The sequence below is a fragment of the Copadichromis virginalis genome, linkage group LG22 (assembly GCF_057382275.1).
Source record: "Copadichromis virginalis isolate Kocher_CV1m ecotype Utaka linkage group LG22, C_Virginalis_male_GT1.1, whole genome shotgun sequence".
In the NCBI taxonomy this organism is placed as follows: Eukaryota; Metazoa; Chordata; class Actinopteri; order Cichliformes; family Cichlidae; genus Copadichromis; species Copadichromis virginalis.
Window position 1 is genome coordinate 31,747,296 of NC_140638.1, and position 19,904 is coordinate 31,767,199.

Consider the following 19,904-nt stretch of genomic DNA (forward strand, 5'->3'; position numbering starts at 1 on the left):
TTTACCGGCCGATATATATTATTTTTTAACTTTCAGCATACGTAACATAAGTAGTTTTCGCTAACGTTTGTTATGTGTAGTTTCTTATAAGCCACTAATAAGGTAATATGACGATGCAGTTTAAAAATAATCTCATTTCATTGTCACAAGCCATGGATTGCGCATTTACATTCTGCCCAGCTATGCTCGCATCAGCTGGTTTGTGTTTGCGTGACAGAGTTACAGAGTGCCCTCTGGTGGACAAACTATGCAACACATATATATTTGCAAATGCCTAATAACGCCCTACATATTGCCGATGCTGATATATTGTTATATAGTATATACAGGGAGTGCAGAATTATTAGGCAAATGAGTATTTTGTCCACATCATCCTCTTCATGCATGTTGTCTTACTCCAAGCTGTATAGGCTCGAAAGCCTACTACCAATTAAGCATATTAGGTGATGTGCATCTCTGGAATGAGAAGGGGTGTGGTCTAATGACATCAACACCCTATATCAGGTGTGCATAATTATTAGGCAATGTCCTTTCCTTTGGCAAAATGGGTCAAAAGAAGGACTTGACAGGCTCAGAAAAGTCAAAAATAGTGTCTCAAAATTGCAAAGCTTCTGAAGCGTGATCATCAAACAATCAAGCGTTTCATTCAAAATAGTCAACAGGGTCGCAAGAAGCATGTGGAAAAACCAAGGCGCAAAATAACTGCCCATGAACTGAGAAAAGTCAAGTGTGCAGCTGCCAAGATGCCACTTGCCACCAGTTTGGCCATATTTCAGAGCTGCAACATCACTGGAGTGCCCAAAAGCACAAGGTGTGCAATACTCAGAGACATGGCCAAGGTAAGAAAGGCTGAAAGACGACCACCACTGAACAAGACACACAAGCTGAAACGTCAAGACTGGGCCAAGAAATATCTCAAGACTGGTTTTTCTAAGGTTTTATGGACTGATGAAATGAGAGTGAGTCTTGATGGGCCAGATGGATGGGCCCGTGGCTGGATGGTAAAGGGCAGAGAGCTCCAGTCCGACTCAGACGCCAGCAAGGTGGAGGTGGAGTACTGGTTTGGGCTGGTATCATCAAAGATGAGCTTGTGGGCCTTTTCGGGTTGAGGATGGAGTCAAGCTCAACTCCCAGTCCTACTGCCAGTTTCTGGAAGACACCTTCTTCAATAATTCTGCACTCCCTGTATGTTGTTCAGGCTCTAATGTGTTGTGTGAGTATGTTATGTGTGGAGAGCGAGTCAAAAATGATGACTTAATCAAACGGAGTACGACTTTTATATAGTGTAGCCCCATTCCTAGAATATCAGTACTCCTGGAATTCTGAGTACTGATTTGGTACTAATACTTTGACTTTGGGTATCTGCTAAATATGCCAGTGATGCACTTGGATCCTGCAGCAGGCCAATGATCTGAAACACACCAGCAACCTCGGAGTCCTCTACCTTTAAATCTGGTTTAAGTCTGACGTCATTAGCCGTGTACAGGTCCAAACTCCTATTCAGGTCCCAAAGTCAAATGAACACTGCGGCATCACTGAAAGTTAAAAACTGTCTAAATTTTTTTATCTTTAATAAAATGATCAGTGTGGCTGCTTTACCAGGTGCAACAATTAAGCTTAACATCCAGACATCCATGAAAACAGAATTTATGAAATTTAGCAGTTAGAAGTTAGCAGAGAGCTAGCTCGCTAGTTTCCACCTAAAAATAATGCATCACGCTCTGACTGAAGGAATTCTGAAGAAATTAAAACGTACAGCTCTGCTATCGCTTCCGACTTAAATGAAGACAGAAAACTAAACAGTAGTGACGTTTGTAGGGTTACATGAAGTTGTGCTACGTGGTGGCTAGCTGCACAGCTGTGGTTAGCATAATATAAACACATTAGCACAGTGAAGCTGGAGGATGAACGCTAACTTTTTTCCACTCGATAAAAGTTAATGTGAGGGTTCCCGAGGGTTAGGGACAAATGCAATCGCATGGCAGGATGCTGTAAACGGACCAAACTTCAGTCAGGAGAACAACTGAGATAATCCATCCACAATACGAGGTTAGTCATTAATATACTGCTGGATTGGCTGGGCTCTAGTTACATTGTAAGGTTTTAAAATGAATAGTGGTAGATCGAGAGAGGCCGACAGTGATCACTGACTTTTTTTAGGGGCTTGGTCAGATTGAATAGAACAAAATACAAAAGCATTAAAACATGTTAAAAACACAACAGCCTTAATAAACGCAGAGTAGTTTGGACCCGGAAGCAGGATTCATACGTCACTTAAAGACCAGGTAGCTTAAGAAAAACAAAATGAATACCTTGGAGTGTCAACGTCTTGACCTGAATCCGATTGAGAGGCTGTGACATGACCCTAAAAAGGCAGTTCATGCTAGAAAACCCTCCACTGTGGCTGCATTACAACAATTCTGCAAAGATGAATGAGCCAAAATTCCTCCACAGATGTAAAAGACTCAATGCCAGTTGTCACAAACGCTTGATTGCAGTTGTTGCTGCTAAGGGTGGCCCAACCAGCTATTAGGTTCAGGGGGCAATCACTTTTTCACACAGATCCATGTAGGTTTGACACAACTGAGGAAGCTCCTCAGTTGTGTCAAACAATTTGAAAACTGTTTCTGGCTTACTCAAAAACGACTGCTTAGGAAAAACAAAACACTATAGGCATCGTAGGCATGAATGAGCCCTGCAAACTGTTCTCCTGCTCCCAAATGGTGTATTGTTGCTACAGTACAGAACAGATTTGAGTAGATTAGACCGTTGTCATCTTGGGTTAAATTGGGCTGGAGCAATTCAGGACCGCATTCTGGTATGGAGTTAAATACAAAATAATGTCAAAAAAGTTCATTTTTCATGCAGCTGATGCCATGGGGACAGTTAAGTCACCACCTGGTTCCACCTGCCCACATAGTTTTCTCTTTTTTGTCACTGTCACTGCATCCATGCTGCAGATGTCAGTAAAGTTGAGTCTGTGGCGCTTCAGCTCTACTCAAGGGAAGCGAGAAAAAGCAGAGTAACTTTTTTTAAAAAATTTAAATGCAATGTGTCAAACAGTTCAACAAACAAACAAACCATTTCTGTGGTAGGTAACGACTGCTCAGCAGGTGACATTTGATGAACTGGAAATGTAAATTTTAATCACACATCAGATCTCTACATGTGATGCTTATTAGGTTATTTCATATTGTGAAATGGCTTTGACAACACATTAAATGATCATTTAAATGTTATTCAGAGGTCATATATCGCTGCTACTTTAACCTCCTAGGACCTGGCGTCCACATATGTGGACATCACATTTTAGGGTTGTCTAGACCAAAATAATACATTTTTCTCTACAAGGGCCTGATATCCACTTACGAGGACATTATACTGCCACTGTTCTATCAAAATATAAAGCGAATGTCCTCATATGTGGATCTCATTTTTCTCAGAAACGAAAATCAGGTTAAAAAAAAATCACGTAATTCTTTGTTTTTACATACCATCAGGTCCCAATCAGCCCAAATAGCAAAGAGAAATTAAAAATGCATGCCGTGGAAGAGTTCGGGTCTTAGGAGGTTAAGTCCAGGATAGCTGCAGAGATGTAAGAGAGTGAGAGAGAATAAAGATGGTGGTAAAAAAATAACCCCCACAAGGAAAAAGCTTTAAAAACCTTATTTGTGGGCAAAGTCTGCAAAACCTTAAATTATTTTTGACAGTTCTAGACATAGGATAGTCTAGACATGCAGTTTTTGACCACAAATGGAGTTCATTTAGCTAACGCTTGAAAATAACAGGACTTAATTTTAAAAGGAGTCATCAGTCTTCTGCTTTATGTTGTAGAACTGAACCCATAAAGAGCAGCATACCTCAGAACAAGCAGCCAGCTAACCACAGCCTGTTCACCAAACAAATCTACTAGAGATCACAGTCCAGTGATTATGTCACTTATTACTAAGCGAGTCATATCCCCACTTTTACTGTTACACCAGAACTTAGGGTTGCACCACCTGCCAAATCACATTTTAACCCCTGTTTGTCACCAATGTCCAATTATTGGATATTCGGATCCCTACTTTAGATATCAATATCAAATAAATACCCATGAATCTGTTTAAAATTATTTTTTAAAAGTATTTGTATTACGACGGGAAAAGTTGCCAGAAGATCATCACATTTGAGGTTTTCTTCACAGTTAAAAAGGTCCAGGGATAGTTGTCTGTACATCTATTGGCTAATGGCTAATTCCATATATAGTGTGAAATATGGCACCTTCAAACCACAGGTTTAACATAAATAAACACCAAAAAAAAAAGCATGTGAAATCCAAAGTCAGAAAATCATAGCTTAAAAAAAATATCAGAAACTTGTATTTGGCCGTATTGCCAAATACAAATCCAACCTTCCCAAATGCACATGTAGATACAACATATGAGGAGAAGCTGGCATGAAGGTGGGTTGCAAAGAAGCTTGCAGATGCACGGCCACTGTGGTCAAGCCAAAGCGACTAATGTGCCATATATGAGATTTTCCAGTTGGTTTAATATTAGAGGGTTCTCTAGGCCAGTTTCTAGTTTAGTTTCTGAGGCCACATTAAGAAACACTTTCAAATGTACTTTTTCAAATGCACCTCTTGTCTACATGAAGTTTTAATGGTTTAAGAAATCTGCTTCTTTAATTGCCTGGTAAACAAAAGTGCCCCCAAGGTGCCTTACTTTTAATCTAGCAGGAGCCAATTGACCTGAGTAAGCAGCCCTAGCTGGATAATAATGTACATTTCTAGCAGAGTGTACACTGCCAGAGAGGCTCTCTCTCTGTCTGTCTCTCTTTCTTTATGCTTAATTACATTGTAAAAAAAAAAAAAAAAACCCAGAAGGCTTTATTTCAGCATTTTCCTTTCTATTAACCAAGAGAGACGTGTTTGCATTTGCACCACATCAGACCTAACCAGGAAAATTGGACTTTGCCACTAGAAATCTGAACTTGATAAAGCGTGCACCCTGGGAATATTCACTAACAAGAAGAAAGGAAGTATTGCTAAGCCTATTATTTTAAGTGGAAATATATATATATATATATATATATATATATATATATATATGTGTGTGTATATATATATGTGTGTGTGTATATATATATATATATATATATATATATATATACGGAAATGTATGGAAATGTCACCCTTTTCATGCCAAAGAATTCACAAGTGGGTACTGGCATATCGGGGGAAAAAACAAATACAAAATGTACACTTCTGCCTTTCTGATCTTTGTGCTTCTGCAGAAGAAGGATGTACGCATGCTGAGGTTCATCCAGGAAGTGAACACCACCACACGCTCCTGTGCATTGTGGGATCTGGATGAGGACACCGAGTACATCGTCCACGTTCAGAGCATTAGCATGGGAGGAAGCAGCCCTCCAAGTCAGCCTGTGCTATTCAGAACGCCAAAAGAGTCCGAGAAGATGGCTTCCAAAAGCCCTGGTGAGAGAGAGAGTAATACTTTTTTAAAAATTTCAGAATCTAGATATTTTAAAGTCTAACCCTGGGTGAAAACTTTACCACTGCCTTGTCCCCAATTTTCTCTTTGCTTGCGTAAAGTTTCCCAAATTTTTCTCGTAGTTTCTCATTCGAATCTGTCCCTTTGAAGTGCTATTCTTCAGACGTTTCTCAGCCAGACATAACCTTCGTATGCGTGCTTTACTTCGACAGCACACGCTACAAACACACTCGTACAAATCAATAATTTTAATTCTGTGCATGCTGGGCTCGCAAATCTATAAAAGCACGCTGAAAAAGCAATCGTGCATCAACATAAGGACACTCGAAGGGAGGAAACCAACATTCTGCTCGACTGTCCTTCCCCTGCTGACGAACATAGATCTAAATCTGCCCGTTCACAGGTAGGAGCACTTAAATAGCAGCTTTTAAACACAGACAATAACGTGGAGGGCTAATCTTCTCTTAATGTTTCATCGTCACAAAAATAGTCTCTTTTTTGACAGTTAAATCCAACAAAACACAGGAATTGCCATCTTTGCTAGAGTCCCTCCCACCTCCTATTCGATGCATTGTTCTCACTCTCAAGCACAGAGGCTGCTGTTATCAGAAGCGCCTTGCACTGCTTCCAATTTTATCATGTCCGACCCAGTTACTGTGCCAAAAGCAGCTGCTTCAGAGGGACACGGCGAATGCTAAATGCTCATCAGCAGCAAAGTGATAAGAGTGGAAACAGGAGACATTAGGGAGCGGTGGATTCCCTGGAAACATCACAGTGAGGGAGCTTGCTGAGGGTCTTGTGAGGCAGGAATGTGTTGATAAGTGGTCTAGAGTATAAAAAATCAAAGAGAAATCTATCTGAACTTATGTAAGCAGTAAAAAAGCAACATATTAGTACATTTTTCACTAGCGCAGACAAAGAGTCATTTTTAAGCCAGCTGATTGTTATATGACTGTTAACATTTAATTTCTTGCTGTTTAACGGCAGCAACAGGGGCAAACTTGAAATTCTTGGTGATTGATGACACAGTAGGTTCTTAATTTCAAGATATGCATGCGGGTAGACGTGGGCAGATTTATCAGCTCTGCGACCACCCATTTTCTGTGGGCGGATTTTGTCCCCTGTAGCTAGGCAGGTAATTAAGTTAAGCTGTGTGAGCTGGCCGCGTCCAGCTGACTATATAATGCTTCCAGCTGACTTCATTTTAAATCGAGACTCATGCAAAAAAGGGTCTCACATACTTTATGGACTTCATGAGCAACTGCATGTCCCTGAATAAACAAAAAGTTATTTTTATCACATGACGTTGCACTTAAATGATATGGAAATGATACTTTTGGCTATTTAACTCATTCACTGCCAGGGTTTTTGAGCATTTTTACTCATTTTTGAAGAGCCACAGAAAACTGTGTGTTATGATCATATAAACGCTGAACCTACCAAAATGAAGAACAGACTCTCTTCTTCCATCCAAAAAAAAAAGCTTGTTTCTACCATTTTCCATTCTTTAGTAATCAGCTGTAGAAGAGAGGTGGGTTCCACCAAAAATGCCTGTTTTGACCACAAAAAGGGAGAAAACGAGCTTTTTGTGAAAAATACATTTCAAGCAGTCTGATGTTCACTGACAAGCTGCCCGAGGTTGTATTCTAGCCCCTCCCATTGAAAAACGTAATTGATGTCTATAGACGTCAATGGCAGTGAATGAGTTAATTGTCATGGTTGGCTGTGTGGCAGGCAGGCAAGCAGGAGTGGTGGATCCAAAATGCAGGACTCAGACACAGAAGTACAACTTAAAGCGCAGCTTTATTGCTGGGAAAACCTCTTACTAAACTAAACTCACCAAAAGACAAACAAAAACGCTGGTGGACTAAAACACTGTATCAGAAACACTGAACTGGAGCTGGAGACAAAACACTGGCAACACGGAGGCAAAACACACAGCTTGTTGAGGGTACGACGCAACACTGACTCAGAGAAACACAGGGACTAAATACACTGGGAAGTAACGAGGAGAATGAGACACAGAAGGAGAGCACAGCTGGGGGAAATTAGAACTGACGAGACAAGCAAATCAGGACACATTCACATAAGACACGGACCTTCAAAGTAAAACAGGAAGGATCACACAGAGACGCGAACTTGACGCAGTGGAGACAGCAACTAAGAAACACAGAGACATAAACCATAAGGCAGAGGACTCTAAGAACCGAGAGACACAGAGGGGAACTCAAACATGCAGCCACAGACTTACACAGAACAGAGGGGACACAGAGAAACGAGAAGGGCAAGGGATCGAAACTAGAAACCATAGAATAACTCACACCAAGTACAACAATACAAAAATCACAAAGAACTAAAACGCTGGGTCAGGAGACCCAGGACCCTGACATTAATAATATCCTGTATATAAAAGATGGACATCGTAACATCACCCATTGGTGTATGGACTCTTTCTTTTTTAGACTCAAGTCATTTTTGAATTCTTGGCCTTTTTTTGAGCTGCAAGTGACCAAAGTTTAAAGACAGGCTGTGCAGCCTTAGTTAGTTATTAGGTAACAATATCTAACGAGCAAAGTGTCCTGTGATTAGATATTCGCTAATTCTTGTTAACTACAGCTGGGCGATATAAGATTTTTTCATATCACGATATGTTTTTTTCATTTCAGGCGATAACTATATCTATCACGATATAAGCCAAATAACTATATTTGTAAGATTTAAATGTGCCGTTGCTCACAAGTAAAATGTGAAATAATCAGCAGCTTGTTTTTATTTAAATATTTATTTCCCATAATAAGTTCAACAGGGTAGATGTACTTAAGGAACATGAGACTTTTTCAGATAAATAAAGGCAAATATTGCAAACTACACAAAAGGCAGCCGCTAAAGCGTTTAAGTTTCAAAATAGAACAAACGAAACAGACTAAATTGTCAATTCCACTTAGAAACAAAATATTAATTCTAAAAATAAATCTTAGTTTGTTTTACAGAAGAACAGACAAAATTGACTAACTTTTGTCAATATCAAATAAACTGAGAACTAAAAGGAAATTCTCAATCTCTCCTTGTTGTATAGCTTAGCTTTTCAAACAGTTTTAACAGTTACTTTAGTCTGACAAAAGCCTAATGACGAATTAGCGCTTCCAGTCAGAGACCGAGGCTACGTCCACACGTACACGGGTATTTTTGAAAACTGAGATTTTCCGTTTTCGTTTTAAAAAATAATCCCGTCCACACATAAAGGCAGAAATGAAGGAAAACGCTGCTATGAACATGACAAAGTAGCAGGTGGCGCTAGATTCCTAACCGTGTAGAAATGTTGGCCAATCAGAAGTCTAGAAGCCTCGGTGGGAAAAAGTAAACAAAGCTGGGGCATAGAAGCAGAAAGAAAGAAAGTGTACTTTATTGGTCCCCGTGGGGAAAATCCCTCTCTGCATTTAACCCATTCACTCAGTGAAGCAGTGGGCAGCCACTGGGCGCCCGGGGAGCAGTGTGTAGGGACGGTACCTTGCTCAGGGGTACCTCAGGGTAGTTGTTCAGGGGAATCGAACCCCCGACCTTCCGATCATGGGGCCACCACTCTACCTACTGAGCTATCCCTGCCCTGAACCAAGTCGTATGTGTGGAGGGACAGTAACTGTGTGTATATGTAAGCATTTAAACACTGCAGAGAGTAGAATTAACGGTAACAGTATTGTAGAAATTCATTTCACCGAAACAATAACGTGGTGCACAGTGTGACGTCAAAAAATGCGCACACCTTTGACGCTGCGTTTTCTCCGTTTTTCTAGTCCACACGTAAATGCAAAAACGGAGTTTTCAAAAATATCCACCCTGGCCGGAGTTTTTAAAAATCTTCATTTTCAGTGACCAAAAACGGCGTTTACGTGTGGACGAAAGGTGCAAACGCATAGAAAACTCTGCGTTTTCAAAAATACCCGGGTACGTGTGGACGTAGCGCATGCACCAGTTTATTGTATTTCCAGACTTGCTTTCGGCACAATTTACAGTGCGCGCTACTCTGTGTTTTGTCAGACTTGAAATAGCCGAAATACCTTCACACTACGGAACTTCTATGGCTCTTCAGTTCGACAATCTCTCCGGCATTGGAACCATCATCTGTTTTCTCTTCGGTAACCTTCGGTCACACTCGGTTGATTTTTCTAGTCGGCACACTCATTTCCTCCATTACCCGGGCGGTACGGTGGCTGGCTGCTTCCCAAACAAATACACATGTGCGGCTTGGCACTTGTGCTGTACGTAACAAGTCATGTGACGTGACGCTGCGGCTGTGATTGGTTCGGCTCTGCGCTACTTAATTTGGATTAGCTGTTCTTTTTTTCTTTTCTTTAAGAGGACAAGAGCGGCGAGGTCTATCGCAATAGTTAAATTTTTCTATCGAGAAAAAGTTATATCGCGATACATATCGTTATCGTTCTATCGCCCAGCTCTATTGTTAACATATGAATACATAAAAATAGAGAAAAAATGCAAAAATTTCAGTCACTAAAAGTGGTCCACAGACGTCTTGGATGATCTGTTAGTAAAGTTAACCAAGACATGTTATTAGTCATATTAAAAATACTTTGAATTCTCTTGAATTAGCTGACCTGTCACTCAAAGCACGCGTGGCCCTACTAATGCATAAATTTGAGCCTTAAGCCTAATAAAGTTTTATACCCTGTGCCGTTGCCTTGAAGAGAAAATTACCCAAAGAAACTGAAACAATGTTTTATACTTGGCTGATAAAATGCTTATTTTGGTTTTTAAGTTCAAGAGAAATTGGCTTGCTTTTAGAGTCTGCCACAAGTGGCCATCCAAGGAACTGCATTTTTTTGCACTGTGTTGGGCCTCGTTTTATTACTAAAGTCTGGCACTTAGCTTAAATAAGTACATAATTAAAAGAAAAGAAAAAAGATCTAAACTAAAATTTTCATAATCTAACTGATTTCACGCCGTTTTAGCATAAAGAGACACTCAAAGCTTGGCAAAACAATCTGATAATCAAAAGGTTAAGGTTGGTAAACCCTCTTTGGACAATTACTGTTTTGAATAGAGTTTTAATTGTTGGTCATAGTGACAAAGATTATGGACTAAATTTAGGGATTTCTCAGAATGGCTACGGCTAATGTCTTCAGCCTTGTTAAAAAATCGAGGTTACAAATCTTAATGGCGATGAACATTTTTGTTATGTTTCAGTGTACGTGAGGTCATGTGTGGCGATGTGTAGCACGAAAGTTTGTCTTGATGTTTAGGGGCTTTGACTTTGATGGAAGTTTCTTGTCTGCCTATAGTGTCCTGCATGTGTGTGTGTTGGTGGAAGCGTTCATTAGCTGCCCTGATTAAATCTCCCAGCCATTACTGCTCTGCTCCCCTTCTAAGCGGGTATTAATCAGCCTGACAGGATTTAGTATCTGTAGGTGCAAAGCAACACAACAGGAAGCCTGCTTGGGTTTCTCTCTGTTCTTCTTCTTCTCTCGTGGAAGTTTTGAATGCACTGACATTTTTTATGTAGCAAAATCTTTTAATTCAATTTAACTTTTCAATTTCAGTTCATTTCAGTGTTATTTATACAGCGTCGAATCACAACAACCACCACCTCAAGGTTCTTTATATTGTAAGGTAGAACCTAAAATGTAATTGTAATGTGTTCTTTTTATGTTGTTTATTACATTTTATAGGCTGCTGAAAAAGCCAAAGGTTTAGTAAATAAATCTTTTTCAGCAGTCTGATTACTGTCAGAACTGTTTTTACATTTAATTTATCTCTGAAATTGTGCTGAGCACCATGTTGCTCTGCAGCAGCAGATTGCTCTGTAACACAGCTGCACTCATTCATGCAGTCTGGAAGCTTCCCACTAAAACCAGTGCCTTCCCATTTAAACTGCAGCAGGTTTGGACTTTTGCCTCAAAATAGAATTTTGAAGTTTTGACTTGACAAAATGATCAATAATATTTTTTTTCTCTTAATGCAGCCAGAATATGTAGTTTCACATGAACGCTACATTCTGTATTTTCTTTGAATATTTTGATCCTACATACAACGGCATTAAGCTAATGCAGAAATTCCACAAACTGCATTTCCTTGAATGCTCAGTTGAGGCTAGCTCCCAAAACAGATTGATAGCTAAAGGCTCTCTTATTAAAATAACCTGCAGAAACAAACATGTTTACATACTGGTATAAAAACCAGTTTGGGTTTTCATAGCTCATTTGTTTAGGGCCTAAGAACTGCATTTTCATGGGCGTGGCCAAGCTAACTCAGGCTGCGAGGAGCATTCCTGCCTTTTGGAAAAATATGCAACTTCTTTTAACCATCTAAAAAATAATGTGGCTTTCTATTAGGGGTAGGGGGAGATATTGATACAGCACAGTATGGCGATAGTTTGTTTGGTGATATTGTATCACTACAGAAAACTAAATATCAGTATTTTATTAGGTAATTCAAATATTCTGGGAACACTATGAACAAGAAGGCTCATCTCATTCACCAGCATTCTGAGATAATGTTAGCCGAGCAAACTTGAATTAAATCTGCTCACCTGCAAAACCATCCAACACAGAATCCGAACGAGGTTGTAGGGACTGACTTCACTCATTGATGTTAAAATCAATCCATAACATTTATGTGAAGTGGGGGGGTTTTCACAGATTATTGGTTGATATTCTGTCTCTCTCCATTAGATTTAAACTTTTATAAAAATGTAGAGACTGTTTTTTTGTAATTGAGCAAACTTACAAATTCAGCAGTGGATCAAAATTAAAAAATGTTCCCACTCAGTCACAGACTGATATCTGACTGACTTATAACAGCATTTGGCAGGTTTTAGTAGAAGAAAAAACTGAAATGAAATAACTTTATCTTATTGGATAAAACAGAAACTGAAAAAGTTTGACTTCATTTACATAATTTGCAGCTGAAAAACATGATAAATTGCAATACTCAGCATATTGCAAAATTCTTAAATAATGTCATATTTTGAGTACTTTGATAATACTTTTTGTGTACTTAACTGTACTAACAGCCTTTCTAAGAAGTCAAAGTTCTAGTTGTGCTGAGTGAAGCTGTATTCATTTGTATGCTACATACCATTAATTAGCAGGTATTTCCTGTAGCCATTAATCTGAAGTAGAGAGCTTACGCCTGACTCTTCATGTCTCAAGGGGCTCGATGGCTGATGCTAATGTTACCAACACTTGCCAAGGGAGCAACCTCAAGGCTGCCGAGTGTTCAGCTCGTCTGTTGGCTGATATCTCCACACCTCTCCTCGTAGCTTTGGGTCTGCCCTCGCAACATAAACATACAATCTGCTCCTAGCAACTTATTAGAGTATAACCTTTCCTCTGCGCAACCCTAGGGACTTAGTTTGAGCTTAGAGGGATCACCATGGAAACAGCAGAGTTTTGAGCAAGCCAGAACACAGAAGTGTCAAAATCATCATCCCCGACTCCAAACGGCAAAACGGTGACCTGAAGAGACCACAAGTGGGGATGAAACGCACCCCTTCCTTAGAGGCCACAGCTGCACTTACCTGTCATAGTTTGAAATTTAAAAAAAAAATAGCGGACAGCTGTGAGCAAATCGAAGACTTCCCAGTAAATAACTAAATTGCAATAAAAGTGATGCTCGTCCTTAAACACGTTCAGATGGTAGCCTGTTTGATGAATTGCTGGTTCTGTCACGTTTTATCACTTCAACGTGTAATAGAAATCAAACATATCAGTGTCTTGTATTGTCAGCAACGGCTGGTCCATTTGGTTTTATTGCACCGAGGTTTTCTTTGCTGTCAGCTCCATAAAGAGTACTGTACACCTTTAAGATCAGCCCCCTTCAACCAGTGTGTGGTCAGCACTTCCTTTGGGGATATGCACATCAACTTAGGATGCAAGCCCAGACAAAGTATTGACAGTGATGTCTTTATTCAGTTTTTTTTCATGTTTTTTACCCTTTAGATAACAGACTGACCCAGGGGAAGCAGGCTGGGGAAGAAGGTGGAGGAAGGAAGGCTGCTTGACTAAGGGTATATGGGAGGTAGCATAAGGCCTTGTGTTGGCAGCAGGGAGGAAGCGGTTGTAGTCCAAACTGTGTTCAAACCTTTAACCCACTGATTGGTTTTAAGCTGCGGCTGCCAGAGTGCTGTCAGCAAGAGGAACACAGTGAGTGATGGGGTAGGGATCCTGCTTACTCTGTCTCTGCGGACCTCTGCTCTCACTTAGCTTTAATTACACTGACCAGAGTGGGGAATTTACACCAGTCAGCCTCTCTGCTCTCTTGTCACCCTGCTTGATTCTTTTATCTTTCCCTGCAGATTTTCAGAGTATGTGGGACGATGAATCGCAGCATCCTCACCGACGCTCTGTTGACTGTGCTCACGTTTCTGTGTTCTCTCTCCAGACGAGGTGACGATGGAGGAGGTCGGCGATGCTGCCCAGCTGAGGGCGGGAGAACTCATCATCATCGTAGTGGTGCTCGTCATGTGGGCAGGTAATATTTCTGTTCAGTGATGCACATTTGTCACCACGGACCTCGTAGGAATCCACTGTCTTTGGGCAAATGTTCCTGTTAAGAGAAACAGTGGCTGCGGTATCATCCCTCTGTAATGAGTGCCAGACGCCTGCAGGGCCTTCGAGATGATGTAAAGATAGCTAGTGTGAATTTGGGCGCCAACGCATCAAATCCAAGTCTCAGTTTGATAAACTCATCAACAGGAAACAACTGCAAAAAATAAGCTAAAGGCTTATCAGCAGACAAGCAGCTCTTATAGGAAAATGCGTATCGAAGATGTGTTTATGTAAAGCAACATACATACTTCCTTTATTATGTTATAAATGGTGCTGGTACATAGCAAGTCTCCTGTTATTATCAAACCTGACTGCTTCCTTAATATTCCCATGACATGGATAATGCACGTAAGATGGACGGTACTTATTTATGGTACCTTTCTATTCAGTAAGTGTTTCTTATTACAAGTCTCAATCATTTAAACACAAATTCACACACATTCAATTCAATTCAATTTTATTTATACAGCGCCAAATCACAACAACAGCCACCTCAAGGTGCTTTATATTGTACAGTAGACCCTACGATAATAGATACAGAGAAAAACCCAACAAGCATATGACCCCCTATGAGCAAGCACATTGGCGATAGTGGGAAAGAAAAACTTCCTTTTAGCAGGAAGAAACATCCGGCAAAACCAGGCTCAGGGAGGGGCGGGGCCATCTGCTGCAACCACTGGGGAGTAGTGATGGGATTTCCGGCTCTTTTTAGAGAATCGGCTCTTTCGGCTCTGCTCACTAAAAAGAGCCGACTCTTTTGGCTCCCAACCTGCTCTTCAGGTTGTTTTGTTGTTTTAATTAATTTATTATTAACGACAATATAAAATTATACACAAAAGGAATTACTAATGCAAAAAATGTGGTTTTATTTACACTCAACAAAAATATAAACGCAACACCTTTGTTACTGCTCCCATTCCCCATGGGATGGACGTAGAGACCTAAAATTCATTCCAGATACACAATATAACTATCCCTCCCAAACAGTGGTCACAAATCAGTCCAAATGTGTGGTAGTGGGCACATCTGCTATATTGAGATAATCCATCCCACCTCACAGGTGTGCCACATCAGGATGCTGATCTGACATCATGAGTAGTGCACAGGTGTACCTCAGACTGCCCACAACAAAAGGCCACCCTGGAGTGTGCAGTTTTTTGCGCTATTGGGGGTCTGGGGACCCAGAACCGGTCAGTATCTGGTGTGACCACCATTTGCCTCATGCAGTACAACACATCGTCGCATGGAGTCTATCAGATTGTCAATTGTGGCCTGTGGAATGTTGGTCCACTCCACTTCAATGGCTGTGCGAGGTTGTTGGATATTCGTGGGAACTGGTACACGCTGTCGTATACGCCGGTCAAGCACATCCCGAACATGCTCAATGGGTGACATGTCCGGTGAGTATGCTGGCCATGCAAGAACTGGGACATTCTCAGCTGCCATCTGCCCTGAACAATGTGAACCATGATTCATCCGTGAAGCGCACACCTCTCCAACGTGCCAGACACCATCGAATGTGAGCATTTGCCCACACAAGTCTGTTACGGCGACGAGCTGGAGTCAGGTCAAGACCCCGATGAGGACGACGGGCATGCAGTTGAGCGTCCCTGAGACGGTTTCTGACAGTTTGTGCAGAAATTGTTTGGTTGTGCAAACCAATTGTTCCAGCAGCTGTCTGGGTGGCTGGTCTCAGACGATCTTGGAGGTGAACCTGCTGGATGTGGAGGTCCTGGGCTGGTGTGGTTACACGAGGTCTGCGGTTGTGAGGCCGGTTGGATGTGCTGCCATATTCTCTGAAACGCCTGTGGTGACGGCTTGTGGTTGAGAAATGAACATTCAATGCACGGGCGACAGATCTGGTTGACATTCCTGCTGTCAGCATGCCAATTGCACGCTCCCTCATTGCGTGTGGCATCTGTGGCATTTTGCTGTGAGACAAAACTGCACATTCCAGGGTGGCCTTTTGTTGTGGGCAGTCTGAGGTACACCTGTGCACTACTCATGATGTCAGATCAGCATCCTGATGTGGCACACCTGTGAGGTGGGATGGATTATCTCAATATAGCAGATGTGCCCACTACCACACATTTGGACTGATTTGTGACCACTGTTTGGGAGGGATGGTTATATTGTGTACCTGGAATGAATTTTAGGTCTCTACGTCCATCCCATGGGGAATGGGAGCAGTAACAAAGGTGTTGCGTTTATATTTTTGTTGAGTGTATATATGTTTATATATAAATATATGCGGTGGCCCCTTGAGACAAAGCACGTACAAACTCCAAAACACATTTCTAGCGTTAACCGAACTTCCAAAACAGAGCTACCTAGATCACTTAAATTACACAATTGAAAGCATATGTGTATTGTTTGTGTATTTATACACAAGCACTCATATATATATGTTCAAATAATTCAAAAAAATGTTCATTTACCTGTTACTACCACACACCAAATCCGGTCGTTGGTACTTCCTGGCTTGTGTAGCCACTAGGTAACAAAAGCTTTTACGTGTTTTGGAGTTTTTACGTGTTTTGAAAGCAAAGCACAAGGCTCGCGTGCAGAGTGAAGAGAGTGCGAAAGTGCGAGAGAGAGGGTGAGAGAAAGGAGCCAATAAGGAGTCGGCTCACGTCGTTCTCTTCAAAGAGTCGGCTCTAAGAGCCGTTTCGTTTGCAACCGACACATCACTACTGTGGAGAGACCGGTCTCCCCAACCAGTCACTGTATTCCAGTGGATACAATGGTGTGTGTCAGGATTTATTACTGGATACGTTGGCACGAGGACTGTAGGAGTCAGGGATTGATTTCTAGCAATCTATAACCACCCGTCTGTAAAACATTGTCCAGTAACAAGACTAAACTTACAGCCCTGCTAGCAGCTCTGTGATGATGCTAACCTTAATGCTGCTTCAAGCTAAATGCTAACATTAGGATTCTACCATATTTACCATTTTCTCCATTTTGTTTTGACCTTGCTTCTATGCTAAATGCTAAATGTAAAGCACTGATGGTTCTGCTAGATTACATGTCAAAAGATCTTTGACATTGTGACGGTGAGACAGTTTGCTTGAAATCAGTTGAAATCATCATGTGAGAAGGAAAATTCTGTTTGTCAACTAAACCTTAAGAAAGGTTCATCTTGGAACCATGAGTACGAGGGTTGCGTCAGGAAGGATATCCTCCATAAAGCCCTGTCAAATCAAACATCTGGATCAGTCTGCTGCGGTGAGCCATTGGAAAGATAAGGGAAATAATAATAATGACTAAAAACATCAATGTGTTGCTAGTTTGACTCTGGAAACTCTGGAATAGCCGGTTGTAGTTAGGTAGAGCAACTCAGATCATAACCTCAACAGGAAATTACACAGCTGACATCTTTCTTCTCTTTACTCTCAGACTGCAAGCTTACTTATGATCCCTGCAGGCTTAGTCTGCTAGGCATTCCCATGATGCATTGAGTATTTCTTATTCACTCTTTTTTACTTTCCTGGTGTTTTTATCACTCATTTTAATTCATTTTCATCTCTGGCTCTCTTGCATGTGTGCATTTTCCCCCTCACCCCACTGGTCACTACTGGGGTTTCTTCCTGTTAAAAGGGAGTTTTTCCTTCTCACTGTCACAGAGTGCTTTCTCATATGGGGATCATCTGATTGTTGGGGGTTTCCTCTTTAATATTTGTAGGATCTTTATCTTACATTAAAAAAGTGCTTTGAGGTGACAGCTGTTGCCATTCAGCACTGTATGAATTGAATGGATTTGAATATCTGTCTTCTGCAAACAATCTGTAATCTGTGTGCAACTCTCCACTCAGTGTCAGAACCAAAAAATAAATATATAAATAAAACTCATCCTGTTATCACTATTGAGCAGAGTTACATAAACTAGTGTAATGTATCTGTCTGTTAAAGGGGCAAAGATTCATCCTCTGGGGATTACCCACACAGTCCCATAAACCAGCGGTCCCCAACCTCTGGGCCACAGACCGTACTGGTCTGTGAGAGTTGAGGCTCGAGTGTGAAATTTATGGTTTTCAGGGTTTTTCATCGTTAACTCTGTTTCCCTGGTTCTTTTCCTGTGTTGTAATTGTGCGTCTTATATTGAAAGAAATATTTACGCGTTACCATAGCAACCAGAGCGCATTAAGGGGCAGAGAGGAGGATGTTACTCTCAATATTGTTGGTGCATTTCAGGAGGACGCTGCTAATAAAGTTACACAATTACACAGTGAATTTGTGTTTATTATTATATTTACAAAATACCACAGTTTTTGTCTCGGTCATATCATTTTATTTAGTTGTATTTATCCGCAACACCGGTCCGTGAAAATATATCTGACATCAAACTGGTCCATGGACCAAAAAAGGTTGTGGACCGCTGACATATACGACCATAGTCAGTTGTACTTCCTACCAGCTGCAGAAACTCTGACTCATTCTTTATAGCGAGCTGTTGCTCAATAACAGAGGACTTTACATTGAAATGAATTTTATATCACAGTTCACTTTTTCACTCAAGGTTAAGTGCTTTGCTGTGGAAAAAGTAGACTAAATTACACATCCACATACAAGAATTGTTACTTCTTCTTCTAGTTATTAGTTGTATGATGCGTCTCAACACTGTTTCACACATGCAGCTATAAATATCGCTTCCTAACCCACTTCACCAAGTGCAATGATATACAAATATGGCCCAAATACTGTATAAGGTATATACAGTACACACAGTACTCTGCAGGAGACCTGGATCTCCACTGCCTATTAGCCGTGAGAGGACATGAGACGTGGTTGAATCCACGTCTCATGTCCTCTCACAGACAGTTGGGAGATAGAAAAGAGAGAAAAACTGAGTCAATCGAGTTTTGAGAAAAGAGGAAAAAAAGAAAAAACGAGGGCATAGTGAAAAAAAACTGAAAGTGAAGGAGGCGAATTATGTTTTTCACTTTTTAATTGGGCGTGTGGGGAATGCTTGGGGGATATCACAGCAAGATATCCCATCTCACTCTTTGGTATTGCAGTGATCAGATGAGCGGAGGCTGACATAAGCAGAACCACTGAGGCTGGAGCCCATTCAGGCCTGGATTGCACCCTCCACGTGCTCCCCCACCTTCATGAATTATTCCCTTTCTCCTTTTCTCCGCGCTTGTTCGCTATCTGCCGTCGCATCTGTAACTCCTCTGCCATGTTTTTAATCTCCCTGACTTGAAGGCAAGCTCCATGTGGCTATCTCAACATCACTTTCATATCACCATCTGCTCATTTCACGCTGCCTGTGTCTCTGTTTCTCTCAGCCCCATTTGAATGGCTTTATTGACACATCAGTAGCATGTATCATATCTTGCAGCTGCTGAAAGAAAAATATTTTCATGTTTTCACGTTTTGGTTTAAATCGGGCTATTTTATCAGCTTGTCAGCAAAGTTTCTAACAAACTGTTTTACAAGAGGTGATCAATGTCTAACTGAGTGACTAAAACAAGACTTTTTCTGTCTTATAACTATTTATCTGTTACTTAATTACTTTGGTGTAGTATGAATGGTCTTTATCAGTAGGAAAAGCACTAAACGTATTAAAATACATTTTAAAAGTCCAACATTTACACTCTCCGTCACATTTTCTAAAGCTGTCCAGTGGGCCAGATTGGAGTCTTTGCTGGGCTGACGTCTGACACCCTTTCGCAGTCTTTATCATCAGGGATAATATTAAATGACCCAATATGAATTGTAGCACTGAAGTTTTTCTCAGCATTAGCCAGTGGAGCTGTGTTTGCCATATAACAAGAATAAGGCTCTTAATGTATCTACAGCAGAAACAGGAGTCAAGAGTAATACAAGGGAATGTGCTCATTTAAAA

At 40.9% G+C, this 19,904-nt stretch overlaps 1 protein-coding gene across 1 annotated transcript in view; it reads left to right on the plus strand.

Moving 5' to 3' along the window:
* Nucleotides 1–19,904, plus strand: part of fndc5b (fibronectin type III domain containing 5b) — a 39,741-nt gene that overhangs the window by 4,329 nt on the left and 15,508 nt on the right. Inside the window, exons 3-4 of the mRNA XM_085445447.1 lie at nt 5,278–5,476; nt 13,887–13,976. Of these exons, the coding sequence (XP_085301573.1) occupies nt 5,278–5,476; nt 13,887–13,976 (289 nt within the window). The remainder of the gene's footprint in view (nt 1–5,277; nt 5,477–13,886; nt 13,977–19,904) is intronic.